The 13920-nt window shown below is 38.2% G+C and overlaps 1 protein-coding gene across 6 annotated transcripts in view; it reads left to right on the top strand.

The window, feature by feature from the left end:
* Positions 1-3304: 3304 nt before the first annotated feature.
* Positions 3305-13920, top strand: part of rhobtb4 (Rho related BTB domain containing 4) — a 31244-nt gene continuing 20628 nt past the window's right edge. For 2 of the 6 annotated variants that reach the window (XM_049003415.1, XM_049003417.1), the window contains exon 1: positions 3306-3954. Coding sequence is in view for 1 of the 6 variants with exons in the window: in XM_049003400.1 (XP_048859357.1) it covers positions 5516-5530; positions 5843-5883 (56 nt within the window). In the remaining 5 variants the exon portion in view is untranslated. Of the gene's footprint in view, positions 3955-5487; positions 5531-5842; positions 5884-13920 lie in introns of those variants that run through there. The other 4 variants (XM_049003401.1, XM_049003416.1, XM_049003400.1 and 1 more) reach the window with 4 other exon arrangements.

Below are 13920 nucleotides of genomic sequence, written 5' to 3'. Positions count from 1 at the left end.
TGGGGGAAACTGGAGTACCCGGAGGAAACCCCACGACGACATGGGGAGAACATGCAAACTCCACACACGTGACCCTTCACTGGATCTTCCTAAGTAGATTACTAATTAGAGGTCTGATTGGCTGAAGAGTCTTCACACCGGGGTTTGAACAGCTGACCTAAAGGTTATCCCACAAAGCAGCACACACACCGGCACTTTGCAGATAAGATTGGCCACTCTGCTGTAAAGCAGGAGGAATTATGCCTGTTTCATTTACCAGACAGAATTCCAATTCTAGTCGCCCCTGGGCCTCTTTGCTATAGATGCTAATGCATGCATGAATAATCAAACCTAAGTTCCTGGTGTGGGACATGCTGTGGTTGATTGGTGGGTAAAAGATCATATTTTTATGTGTGCTAATTTCACCTTTGGCAAAGTGAGGAGAGGCACATGCCACACTCAAACCCTGTCTTTACTTGTATTCACAACAATGTGGCGTGAGACCTGTGCAGTGATCTCATAGCTTTCTTTTTCAGGGTAACTACTTTGAGTGAAATTAGATATATAGCTTCCAGATCCAAGACTTTTGTTCCTGAAGGACGTGCCACATGTGTCTTGACTGCAATCCAAGTGACAGCAAATAACACTCCCAAGATTAGACTCTGCTAGAAGTATGAATTTTAAAAGTATAGGTGTCTGGATTAATTCCTGAGAGGTGCCGGTTGTGCATGCACCAATTTATGGAACACTGGACTAATTTCACATCCAGAACCAAAATCCCGTGGATTTATACTGAAGTGTTTAATAAATGTGTTAGCAGAAGTTAGTAAAACACAGGAATAATATGTATTGTTGTATTGCACAGTCTTCTTATGACTACTACAATTGGTAGTATTAATACTAATAATATAATAAAAAGAACAAGAAGAAGTGCAAGAAAGCAACTTAAAAAGATAATAAAATAATAATAAAAATAATAATGTTGGCATATTTGTTTTCTTCATGTGGGGGAATCCGGAGACAGTAGAATCGGGTCAATTGTTGAACAGACTTTTAACAGAACTTCGTCAACGAACCATGGATACTTTATACAACCCATAAAGCTCCCAGCAACAACTCTGACACTTATGAAATGTTTTACTAAAAGTATGAAGAATAAGCAGCAAGTAGATATCAGAGAAATTGTTGATTTCCCTTTCATGTTATTAATGCTGTTGTTATGGGTGGAGGGGCTTGACGGGGGCAGCAAAGAGCAGTCACCTGCAGCCTCCCCCCCCCATCCAGCTGAAATCACAATTAGACCAGCAGTGTATATTCTATAGTAGTACTTTGCACCTTTGCATAAGTGGTTTGTTGGTACCATATAGGTAGACAAAATAATAGGTTATGTGTTCATCAGATACATGTGTTAACACATAGGGTAAGTGTGATGCGTTTCTTTTGCCCCCCACCTCGCCCATGCAAATGTACAAACATCAAATTCTTTGTCATCTCACATTGCATTGCAGGAGTTTATCAAGACTAGAGGGACTCTTATACTTCAGGATTCATTTTAGAAGGGGCACTTGAAAAAGTGGATCCTTACAAAGCAATTTATGTGCTTATTAGTTGTGTGGAATTTACAGTTACAAGCTAGATTAGATACCCTTGTTAAAGCACAATTTCTAACAAGTAAAGGACATAGTACTCAGAGTAATGAGGATATTGTATATCCCCGAGGGTCTGACTTTGACATCAGCTGTTATTCATTATTGCCTTCATATTGATGTTAGTGAAAACCACAGAAACCAGTTGACAGCTGAAACAATCACCAATTATGCTACATTATTGGAGACTTAGTTATAGTACATATGTACCCAGAACGGTTGTTGTTGATAACTGATTCATTGAGCTTAGTGTTTTCATTGTATTCGGTATTGCTGTCTTGCTCTCATAACATAGGCCTAATTAGCAAAATTTGTAGCAGAAGTCCTACCAAGATTCCACCCTGATTTAATAACTGAAACCCGTCATGATCCAAAAGGTCCTTCTGTTTTTGTATAAGCTAAGATTTCCCCCTCTCCCCCTCCCATTTTTTTTCCTTTTCAATCTCCAGCGGACCAACTGATTTATGCTGACGCTATTAAGTTGCCCGTTGCTAATGAACAACGTTGCTGAGAAACGAAACAGGAGACAATGGAAATAAAATATTATTGAGATACAGAAAATAGCGTTTTGGAAAAATTTTAAAACAAGTAATTGTGGAATTTAAAAAAAAAGCAGTTTTTTATTCTAATAAGATATTTCAATAAAGTATTGCGATGTGTGTTTTACGTTTACTTTATAATATTATTATAAAATGGTCAGAAATTATTCAAGTGACAGGGGTTTGATTTTTATCTGTTTAATTTAGAGCAGTATTGGAATCGGATAACCTCGTATTTATTCAATGTACTAGATTCTGTTACCCTGAATATATTTGCCACAATGAAATGCTGATCTATATAGCTTTAACTATATCTTAAATATAGTTTTCAAAGACAATTTATTCATTGTCGTTGTTACAATTACAATCGATACATTATTTTTACAGTGATATAAAATTAACGATTAACAATTTTCTTTTTGAACAGGTGTACTCATGTGCATAGGCGTAAATTGTGGTGGGCTGTAATTAAAACCAACAATACAACCCCCTGAACCCCAATTAATGGTTGGAGACTTCAAAAACCCAATGCTCAATCCAAAGTTATGCCCTTGCTCATACGGCCCACGCACTTATGGCATATCCCTGGAAAGCTGATGATAAATTTCAACCGTGCACGTCGTAAGGCTCAAGTGTTAATTCCACTCTTTCTCGCATTTTGGTTTATCTCGACGTTCAAAGCAGATGCTGGTCCTACACTTTATGAATGAATGGGTGTGGCTGAGGTCCGCCTATTGATTGGCACTGACGTTTCCGCCCAACTAAGCCAAAGCGCTAATTGGCTACAGCCAAAAGGAGTGAAAAAATAGATCAAAATTTCAAAATGCTAATTCCGGTAAATGTGACGGTGTGACAGAAATGTATACGACAGTATTGGAAAAATGTACAAGAGACCGATCGTTTATTTAAAGAAAATAAATATGCCAGCATTACTATATGCGTGTTGGAATGCACTGAATGGAACAAAGAGATGTCTCTCAGGATTTTTCGATTTCTAGGATTTCTATGCCAATAGATAAAATAAATTCTGTGGAAATAAAAATCGAACAATGAGCTCTATTCGTATAGCCTAGTAGAAACCTAACAATAAACCCAGTATTGCTGAGCAACAAAACGTGGTTATTTATATAGCAAGTCACTTTGTCTTGCAACACTTGTTGGCGTGAAGATAGCTAAGAGGGCGAATAACGAATAGCTACAAAGAAAGAAGCAAGTATCTCTATCGGAAGCATATAGAATTTAGAATTATGAATACAAGGATCATGTTGCAGTGCTGTAAATGGAGAAGGAAAGCCGAGTTACACGTTGCTCAGTAGAACCTCCTTTTAAAGGCGTGACGATAACAAAGGGACGTGAAAACTTGCTTCGACATCAGTGAATAGGCAGCACACAGTGACGACCGAGTGAGCTGCGAGGTTCATTGCTGCGATGTACAGTTATTGCTTTGTTCTTGGAATCTTTAGAATTGGAGCGTATGGCCTGTGATACAGTTTACCCGAGCTCCAGGGGCTGTACTCCAATCAAAGCTAACAATATGAAGACGAAGTGCAGGATTTACTACACAGACCAGTAAATGAGAGTCAAGTTCAAGTGCTTCAAATCAAAGGTTCTGTTTCAGAGTTCTTATAAGAATCGAAGTCCTTATGTAGGTTGTATATCGCTTTGTGGCGAAAGGGATGTAAAAGAAAACACGACAATCCAGTGGAATCCAAAATAACTGCAAGGGAGGAGCGTGGAAGACATATAGCTAAAAGCCCAAACAACATTGCAAAACTGACGGACAGTTGAAGGTAAGCCCGCTGGTTTGTCTAAAAATGCCTATGACCCACGCAAGCTTACATAAAAATCAATATTTGCATGCATTTTTAACAGAATGACACACACCGGTATAATCCATTGAATGTATCTGAGAAAGTAATATTTACTGCTTTTGTGGCACATTGTAGCTTTGCATATAAAGGCAAGCATGTCTGCCATTGTCAATGAAACAATTACAAATTTCTTGTCAGTTAATGACTAGCGTATTACTTTACTTCATTATTGTCAGTTCGGTGTGTAAATCTAGACACTGACAATATTTGTTGTTTTTCTCCGTTCTAAATATTGTAAATGAATTTTAATATGATGTGAGGAGAATTTTGGGGTAATCGGTTAGTATAAATATCATTTGTTTACTCCAGTTTGGTCATGTATTCTTATGAATATACAAGTAGGGATTCGCCTCGGACGTGATCTGTTCGTTTGGAGATTATGGGGCTACTTTTTGTTTTTAGGAAAAACATTATGAACAAATGTTGTGCACAAAGTCCATAACTTTTCCTTTGATGACCAATCAGAGCAAAGTGCTATGTCCGTGTTTCTAAGTAAACTAAACTGGAAAAGTCACAATATTTAGATTTAGATTCTAGTATATATACTGCATGTGGCCAACTAAACCCTAACTGAAAAAAACTAACAAAACTCTTCTTCCTTCACAAGATGCACAGCTGTGCAAACATACACTGGGTAGCAGTGGATGAAAGTTCATATTTGGATTATAGCTTTATACATCCACTGTTACTTCAATATAATTTCTACAACATAAATGTTATTTTTTGATGATATCCAAATACATAACAGTATGACATAACTGCTTCATACTGGAATTGTTGTCTTTTTTAAAAATAATTTTGCAGGTAATTCATTGCAATAAAATGTTAAAGAAATTCTGGAATGTGTGAGATAAGGGAAGTTTTTATTTTGCGGTATGAAAGAAACTTTAAATACGTTTTCTTTATATTTTGTTGTCTATTAACAGTCTTCAAAACAACATGGTAAATTCATAAGAAAAACAAAATTGTTTACCATTTATGATCTTTTATTTGCTGGTTTGCTTACTCTGTCTCAAACGAAATGTGTAAAGTGTGCCTGTAGGGATAATTCACAGGCTTGTAACAGCGTACTGTTCACTAACAAAGCTGATTATTCTAGTTCTATAGATTTTTTTGAGTACTGTACATTCTCACAGAATGGCTTAAATAACCATTTTCTGCATTTATATAATTGTAACTTTTCCATTATAAAGTTAGACTTGTTCCATGGAGTAGCTGGAGGGAATTGGGACTGAATTCTTCCAGCAGTGCTGCACTCCAAACATTCCAGCTTGTTAAGGTCTGAAAGGGTCAGCGCTGCTCAAACAGATCCCATGTAAGAGTGTGTCTGTGTCCCTACACACTCCATGCACCCCAAAAGTACGAAGAGGGGGTGGTGCTTTCATTCCAGCTTTTAGTAAAGGGCACACTTCTGCCAGCAACAACCAAGTGTGTTTGAACATGCAGCCGGCTGTCACAAAAGTTTTGGAGTTTGGAGTCCATGTGCAAAACCAATGTGAGCATTAGGTTTCAGAAAAAGATCATAAATCTTTAGGAGTTGTTTTGGGGTGGTGTCCATTAAGGGCAGGCAGTCTTTTCTGGTTGAATCGATGATCTGTATGTGCATGACCTTTCCTGCTTTTCACTTTCATATAGCATTGCTTAAACAGAATAATAGCCTCTTAACTGATCAGAATGATTACTGTCGGCATCATGGCATATAAGTGCATGTTATGCTAGGCTTTTGTGATGCCTACATCGGTTTGTAAAAATGATCTATCATTAATTGTTTAACGTAAAGGTTGTATCCTTTTGAATTTCCTCTCAGATTTCCTCTGTACTGTTCCAGTCACAGCCCCAAGAGTCTAGGTAATATAAAGTAAATGCAGTTATCGTCTGTCTTCATTCTCATACGCTATGAGCTGTATGTTATGAGCTAAGATAAGTCCTGCGGTCCTTTGCCACCACGTGTGTTTTTTTTTTGTTTTTTTTTTTAGATGGTAAGATGATCTTCAAAGGGATTAATTCCCATCATGGGACAGGAGAGGGTCCACATGCATGCCTAGGCAGTCACAAATACATATCATAGCAGAAATGGGAGAGGGGACATCTGTGTTAAATATCTCTGCTCTGATCGTGTAACTGTTAGATTGCAGGTGTATAGCGACCCCTATAGAAATGGAGCCACACATAGCTGAAAGGATAGACCACGATTAAGTAAAAATATCAGATAATGTGTGTGCTAAGATAAAAATTCAAAAATTGGACACTTTTTGCCCAGAGTTATCTATGTAAAATGCATTGTCTATTGTCGATCTATCAAAAAATAACATCTAGGTGGCACAGTCGTTCTGGGGGTGGCACTATTGCCTGACACCTCCAGGGCTGTGTGTTAAAATAACTCCTCTGTATATGTGGAATTTTCACGTTTTCCCCAAGTGACATAGGCTCCCTTCCACAAGCCTAAGACATGCACTTTGGTTAATTGGTCCATCTAAGCTGCCCATTTTTTGTCAGTATGTGTATGTGCCATGTGAAAGACTGGCATCTTGTCCAGGGCGTGTTACACAGTCTTGATTACATTGTGTTTTGGCCCAGATGTGGACTGAAGTCTGCCATTTGAGTACTCCTGTAGAGGTAAACAGTGAGGGAAGAGTAAAAGGATGGTAAACACAGCCTTCAACTGTTAGGGCCAATAGTGGAACCCATGAGGGATGAAAGTGACTCTTTAGCATTGAAGCAAATATTCCAGCTCTGATTCCAGTGAGAGCACAGCTTATTTATATAATTTCATCATTATAAACCCATATAAATCTAGTTGTAATGAGGTGAGCCACTAAACTTATGTTACGTATTTCTGTGAAATAGGTTTCTGCACATTTGTAGTTTTGTTACTCAAAGTAAGAATGAAAATGATGGCAACCCTAATAACCATCTCTAATCTTTATCAGAAAAATGAGGGCTGAGGTGTTTTACATTCTGATTGGTTGACGTGATATGAAGCAGCCTCATTTAAGAGTGTGCATGTGATTTGGCACACTTGGGAAGTCTTGAATAATGTGGTTATTTATTCCAGTTTTTACCACAAAGACTGAGGATAACCAGCACCCCCAGCAGATACTAGCTTACATTCAGTATCCCAATGACTACATTTTAGAATACTGACAAATTCATCACCTATGGCCCTTCTATTCCATGTAGACTGAAAAATGCCTCCCAGGTTTTAAAGAAAAATCAGTTCTCAATGTCTCATGAACTCCCAGCAGATCTTAACTGTACTTCCACAACTATAATGAATGGAAAGAGCCTGTGTATTGTGAGAAATAAATATTTCCCATTGAAACATATTCTATCTTTTTTACATCTGATACAGTCTTCACCAGTCTCATGTACTGTAGGTACAGCATATTGTACTATAAACCATGCAGTCCCAGCTCTCTCTATAACAGGCCATGATGTAAGGAACCCCAAACTCACAATCTGTTCTGGAAATCAGGGGTTGATGGTCCCCCCCCCCACAAGTTGCCACTACAAAAGCTTAAAATAAAAACAAAATCAAAGTATAATTGTGTCCATTAATCTTAGTCCCAGTACAGTTGATTCTGCCAAGTTTAACATGCACACTGTACAGGATTATTTTGAGTTGTGGCCCCCTCTGACAACATTTCTAAATATTTATTTTACTTCTCGTCTATGTGAACTACAGTGGACTTTTTAATCTTAACATTGAAGAAGTGGCATGCATGCAAACAAAGTAAAAAACACTTCCATTTTTTGGTCTACACATGCACACACACGGCCATTTCATTGGCTTTGATTGCAGTGTTACTATGGCTTCCAGTTGGAGTCTGTAAGAGAATTCTCCATTGAATGCCTGTGGAAAATTTGCCATCCGCAGAGCAGGACTACGGGTCATAGTTTTCAGGGCCATACAGCTCCTGGATTTGGTATCGCTAGCCTTTCCCAGTGGACCTAAAGAAAAATTTAAAACCTGATTGAATTGGCCTGGGTTGGGGGGCAAAAATCTCTAGATTAAACAACGAAGCCTTCCATAAAGGAAGTTTTTCCCCTCCCCCAAGAAAGTGATTAGACTTATATGTAATACCTCAGTCAACCAACAGACGTCCTCATAGGTATATTTGTTTTGGGTAATACTTCGATCTTGACCATTCAGTCATGTAATTAAAATGCATGCAATACTATTCTATTAGTGTCGTTCGCACTGTAATACGTGCACCTACAATGGTAGTTGAGATAAAATACGACCTACTGTGGGTTTGAAAATAAAATTAAAAATGTGTGTTTTAATGGTTTTTACCGCGCTTTGTTACATGACCGCTATGAATAACTGATCCAGCAGCATAGTTTAAATTTCTGACATATGGTGTCAGCCACTTCAGTATTTAGCATTAGACATGATTAACCAGTTTTCCGTTTTTAAAGCTTTCAAGCTAAAATGTAAAGTATGTCTTATTCTTGCAGTGAAATGTAGGACATACTACGAAGCCGGATTAATAGGTTAAACTGCTTTGGGTTTGAACAAGGTTTACTGGCATCACTTAACTGTTTACATTTTTATCCGGCCGTCTCTTTATGTCTACAGATTCCACATGACAAAGCTGTTCCAGCGCATGTTTGTGTAAGAGGCGCAAATGCATCGAAACATATAAAACCCGCCCACTGTCCAATTACAGCCGATGGAATCCTGACGTCACCTTTAGTCCGGGGTCCCGCGAGCCTGATCCATTCTAGGAAGGATGCCTTCGGGGGGCTGCAGCCTCGTGCTGAATTCATGGTTTTTGTTTTTTAATTAGAATTTCATTTGAACCTTATGCTAAAGTTCCATGCACACGAAGCAAACGTGAAAAATCTAAACAAAGTTTTTCGACTGATTTCACCGAATATATTAAATGCATTCGCAAGAACAAGAACATTCTTCTGTTCTCTATTGAGCCCATGAACGTGCTTGGTGATGTGTTATCGATTTTTAAACCCACGTTACAATTTTCTTTGTATTTTAATATGCATTTCTTTTGCTGTAGGTTTCTTATATTTATATATTGATAATATATAAATCTCCTCTGATGGCTTAAAATATGTGTGCATGCTATTAAAGTATCCCTAAGACCACCGGCCGGACTCGCGCTACAAGTATGAAGATCACGTAAATTACTTTAGATTCTTTGCAACTGGGGCATGTTTGAGTTCCTTTGGAGACCTAAGTAAGAATTAAAACCGTATGCTGGAATATTGGCAAGGTGTGCTTTGCCCTCAAAAGTCGCTTGAGTGCCTTTGTGTTTCCCAGCCACTTGCCTGTTTGCTCAGTCAGAGGGAATAGTGAGCCAATAAGGTCGCTTCTGAGATCTCATTCCGCTTTCATCGTATGCGTACTGCATATTAATTGACGTGATTTTCAGTCCGGTCTCTGTCGTTTTATGATTCCTCATTGTAATTGGTAGCAATTGGGGCGGACTTGGGGGAACACGACTCTCATTACGTGAACAGGAAATCTGTGCAAACATGGTACAAAAATAACGAATCCATTTTTCAACAGAATACATTTAGGATATGGGTCGTCTTAAGCTTGTATTATGCACTGTTATTTGAAGTTACTTTTTAATATTAATATATATCTTGCACAGATGACAAGTAACCATCAGTGCCTTATAACAAGTATTAAATTGAAATGACATGGGTTTGGGTGTCACTCAAATTTGCAGTGAGTCCGTACACGAAGTAAAAAATATTTGCCAATTAATTACAACTTTTGGCCTAAATTATTGCAAAAAGTGCTTTGCAGGACACCTGCATGGGTTTTGTAGGGGAGAGTAGATTTGCATACCAGCTATATCTGATGATTCCCAATTCCAATGACCTTTGGTATACTGATGGATGAATCAACTGCCTTCATTTATTCAGGGTTTCGCCTGACAGACCATGTGACACTCTGCTTAAAATCAAACTCTATATTTGTCCCCTTACAGTCTCTGCTTCAATATTGAAATCAATGGAAAAAACACAATCTGTTATTTAGTTATTTATCGTTGTGCTTCTCCATGTTATGTGTCACATTGAAGACCCATACTGTACCTGTATATATTCCTCACAACCAGTGGTGCTAATTATTTGCCCTTCTGTTGAGAAAGTTGTCCTCTCACTCTGTTTTTAAACTTGTCTACTAGTAAACACGCCTTTTCATGGCAATGCTGTATAACGAAATACATGAAGCCTGAGCGCATTGAGAGCTTCATTATCCAGGCCGATACCCTAGATTGGTATTGTTAGGTTTTGTCAAGCTGGCTATCCTGAGTAAATTCCAACTTTAAGAAACTTTTTCATGGAATTCCCAATAAGTGTGGTGGGAATTAGATGCTCAGCATCGATTGGTCATTTTTGACTATATAACAATATGAGTGCTTTAGAGCAGGGGTGTCCAACTCGGTCACTGAGGGGGCCTTATTAAAAACCACCTTTAAATTTAAGGGTGAACCTTTCTTATTTATTAAGTTAAGTTAACAGTATGACCCAAACTTCACCATAATTTGTTTGAATTCTTTGCTATATTTAAATAACATTCATAAAAATGAACTTTGTAGTGGACATTATTTCTACAAATCTCTTAAATTTCAGTTAAATAAAACCAAAACAAATGTACAAAATACTCTCTGAAGATATAAAATTGAATCAAATGCATCCATTGGGCTGATGAACCATCTATCTTATTTGATGTTACCCATTGGTTCCTTCTTTTAAATGAGAAGTAGGTTGTGTTGATTAGTCCCAAAAAATCAAAACGACCATATCACAACTAGATTGTTTCACTGAATTTTGTGCTAATCTGCTGCCGCAATCAGCGTTCAGTTCTAGGTATCTTCTACTTGCTTCTCCTGATCAGAGTTGCAGGCTACTAATAGTAATAATAAACGATATATGATGCGCAATAGATTCCATTGCTTGGACAACAAAAATAAAAATATATTTCTGAAAGATATTCCTCAGTATGGTCGGTACAGTTGTGATGTAGAAATAACGAAATGCCACTATTGTCATAGGACACTTGCATTACAATACAGTGGGGAACTTACATACTTCCTGTATGTAGTTATACTTATTTTTGTAAACATTGGCAGTTTCAATTTAAATACTTATTCAATGTGGCTTGTGGATTAATTCTGAAACAGTCAAAAGGTAGACATTTTAGTCTAACGGGCAAATGGGTTATGTATTGAGTGTATCCACTTTCAGTCCAGGTAATTTCTGTGTTAAATTTTAGGAGTGTTCACTGTTTAGTGATATTGTTATAATAGCATTTTTTTAAATGCCAAAACCAGAGATCTACACATTAGTTGACCTGAAGTGCTCGTAAAAGAATATCTATATGTATGGGCAGTGCTTTGTGTAAATATGTCGTTCATTTTAGCATATGCAGTGCCATTTGCCGTTTCTAAAACAAAGGATATGAATTTCAGTAGGTTAAAATTATTTAGTGGGGTACTTTCAAGCATGCATTTAAAAAAAATCCAGAGCAATTAGGTTGGTGTCAGGTGTCGGATGTAATTTATCAGATGACAATGATGGCATTCAGGGAACAAAAGTACGGCACCGAGTAAGTGCCAGCACTGGTAACCATTATTAGAATCGCGAACACTTTAAAATATATATTTTTCCTTCAACAAAATTGAAAGACTGGATAAAAAGTGGCATACTTTGACAACTCAAAAACAGATCTATTTATATCTATTTATTGGTTTGATATAACAAACCACTGGTCACAATGGACAGGTCGATAACCAAAACATTGCTAGTGGATGGCGATGCAACTTTCAACCCCCCCCCCAGCAAAATATACCAAGGGAAACACCACCCACCAGTCGGAAAAATAAACTTTTGTGATTCAGTAGGTCCCGAGAGTGTTTTCTTTGTGAAGGTAGCTCTCACTCTGAAAAAGGTTGGAGATCACCTCCCTAAGATTTTGGTGTATAGTGAACTCTATGAGAGTGCTTACAGCTTACAGTTATCTAAACTACAGGTTTAAACAACTGTATCAATCAGAGGCCTGTGTATGTAGAGACTGACTTGCTGGGATTATGATCACTGCTTACATTGCTCTGTTCCCATTGGATCTTTCCCATGGGAAACTCTAATTATGGTACAACGGAAGAAATAAGAAATGGTAAAAGATGCATATAATCACCTTGCTTTTAACACAAGAATACGTTAAAAACAATGCATTATCTGGATTTTCTCGCTAGCCTCCTACAACCATATGGCTGACCATTTGAGACCATGAACTGCCAGAAATGTTAGTGAGATTTTCCTATGGAAAAGGGCCGATTTCAGTATACTGCTTAGAGCTGTTTGTTGGAGATGATTTTAAGATACAGAAGTAATAACCATGGGGACTGTTTTTACCTCATTGTTATTTATTGGCCAATTTAAGACTTCAAGTTCAGTTAATGGAAGTGTTTAACTTTGACCATCCATGTCAAAAGCACTTAAAAAGGAACTTTCAGAAGAGTTGTGATAATGTTGCTAAGGTAATGATACTGTACCATTGTGTGGAGAGACCAGGTCAGCAGAGCAATCGCACATAATTTGTCTCATTCACTGTTTTCTTGGACCTGTTGCTAACAGCATGGTTACTTCGTTGCGTCAGTGTTTTCCAGCCTGGTCCTCAGGGATCCATTGGTAGCTGGGAGGGAGCAAAAATGTGGACTGTCTGGCACAGAGCTGGGAGGGAGTGACAATGCGGGCTCTCTGGGGGTCCTTGAGGACCGCGCTGGGAAACGGCATTACTCAAGAGGTCTGTGCTTACTCAGGAGTAGCTTTCCATCATATTTGCTACACAACCCTGGACGGAGCATGTATGTGCATGAATACCACATCCATAGAATTGTGGGAAAACTTTGGAATCATCTGGATTCTTGCATTACAGTGCATCTGATCATCTAAACCATTTGTATACATAAACACAACCTGGGTAAATAAATCTTTTGTCATTTTCAAAATGGAATTCAGACTCTCAATGAAATGACATAAAGGTCTTAAACCTCAAATCAGCATGGGTAACATCATAAGAATGACAAAAATGCCTAGTTAATGATCTTCAAAAGTTCACATGTTCCGCAAAAGATATCCACATAGGTTTATAATAGCGTATCCATAACGTATTTGATCATATTCAATCTTTAGCAGGTAATAGTTTCTTTAAGGCTTGCTCAGAATGCTTTAGATGTAGCTTGACCTCACTCTTCCTGTTTTGCTAGTTAGTTGTTGTGTGATGACAACAATTGTGGTGTATCTTCAAGGTTTTTGCAAGATCAAATCCTGTCAGTGTGAAAAGGTGGACAAGGTCCCAGTTTAAATAACACCTCTGGCCTATTTCTAATTTAATATTTATCATTAATTTTGATAAAATGCCTAAGAATATATAGAAAAATACCTGAACTTGTATAGTGGAGTTACGTCAGTAGTGGAAGCCACAGGAATAATTGTTTTGAGCTACCTCCATCCTTCCATCTATTCATCCAACCATCCATCGTCCTCCACTTATCCAGGTCTGGGTTGCGGGGGTAGCAGTCTGAGCAGAGATGCCCAGACCTCCCTCTCCCCAGCCACCTCCTCCAGAGGGATACTCAGACGCTCCTAAGCCAGTCGAGAGATGATATCTCTCCAGTGTGTCCTGGGTCTGCCCTGGGGCCTCCTCCCAGTCAGACATGCCCAAAGCACCTCCCCAGGGAGCCGTCCAGGAAGCATCCTGTACACCTCAGCATAGTCTTTCAAGGAGGAGACTGTATTAGTAGAATCTAATGTAATCTAATCTCTATGTGTATGTTATGTAGTGTCCTATGTAGAATATGCCAGGCAAAAAGGACAAATGTCAATTGTCACAAAGGAACAGGAATT

The sequence above is a fragment of the Brienomyrus brachyistius genome, chromosome 2 (assembly GCF_023856365.1).
Source record: "Brienomyrus brachyistius isolate T26 chromosome 2, BBRACH_0.4, whole genome shotgun sequence".
In the NCBI taxonomy this organism is placed as follows: Eukaryota; Metazoa; Chordata; class Actinopteri; order Osteoglossiformes; family Mormyridae; genus Brienomyrus; species Brienomyrus brachyistius.
Note: the sequence above shows the minus strand (reverse complement) of the source record. Positions and strands in the feature narration are given on the sequence as shown.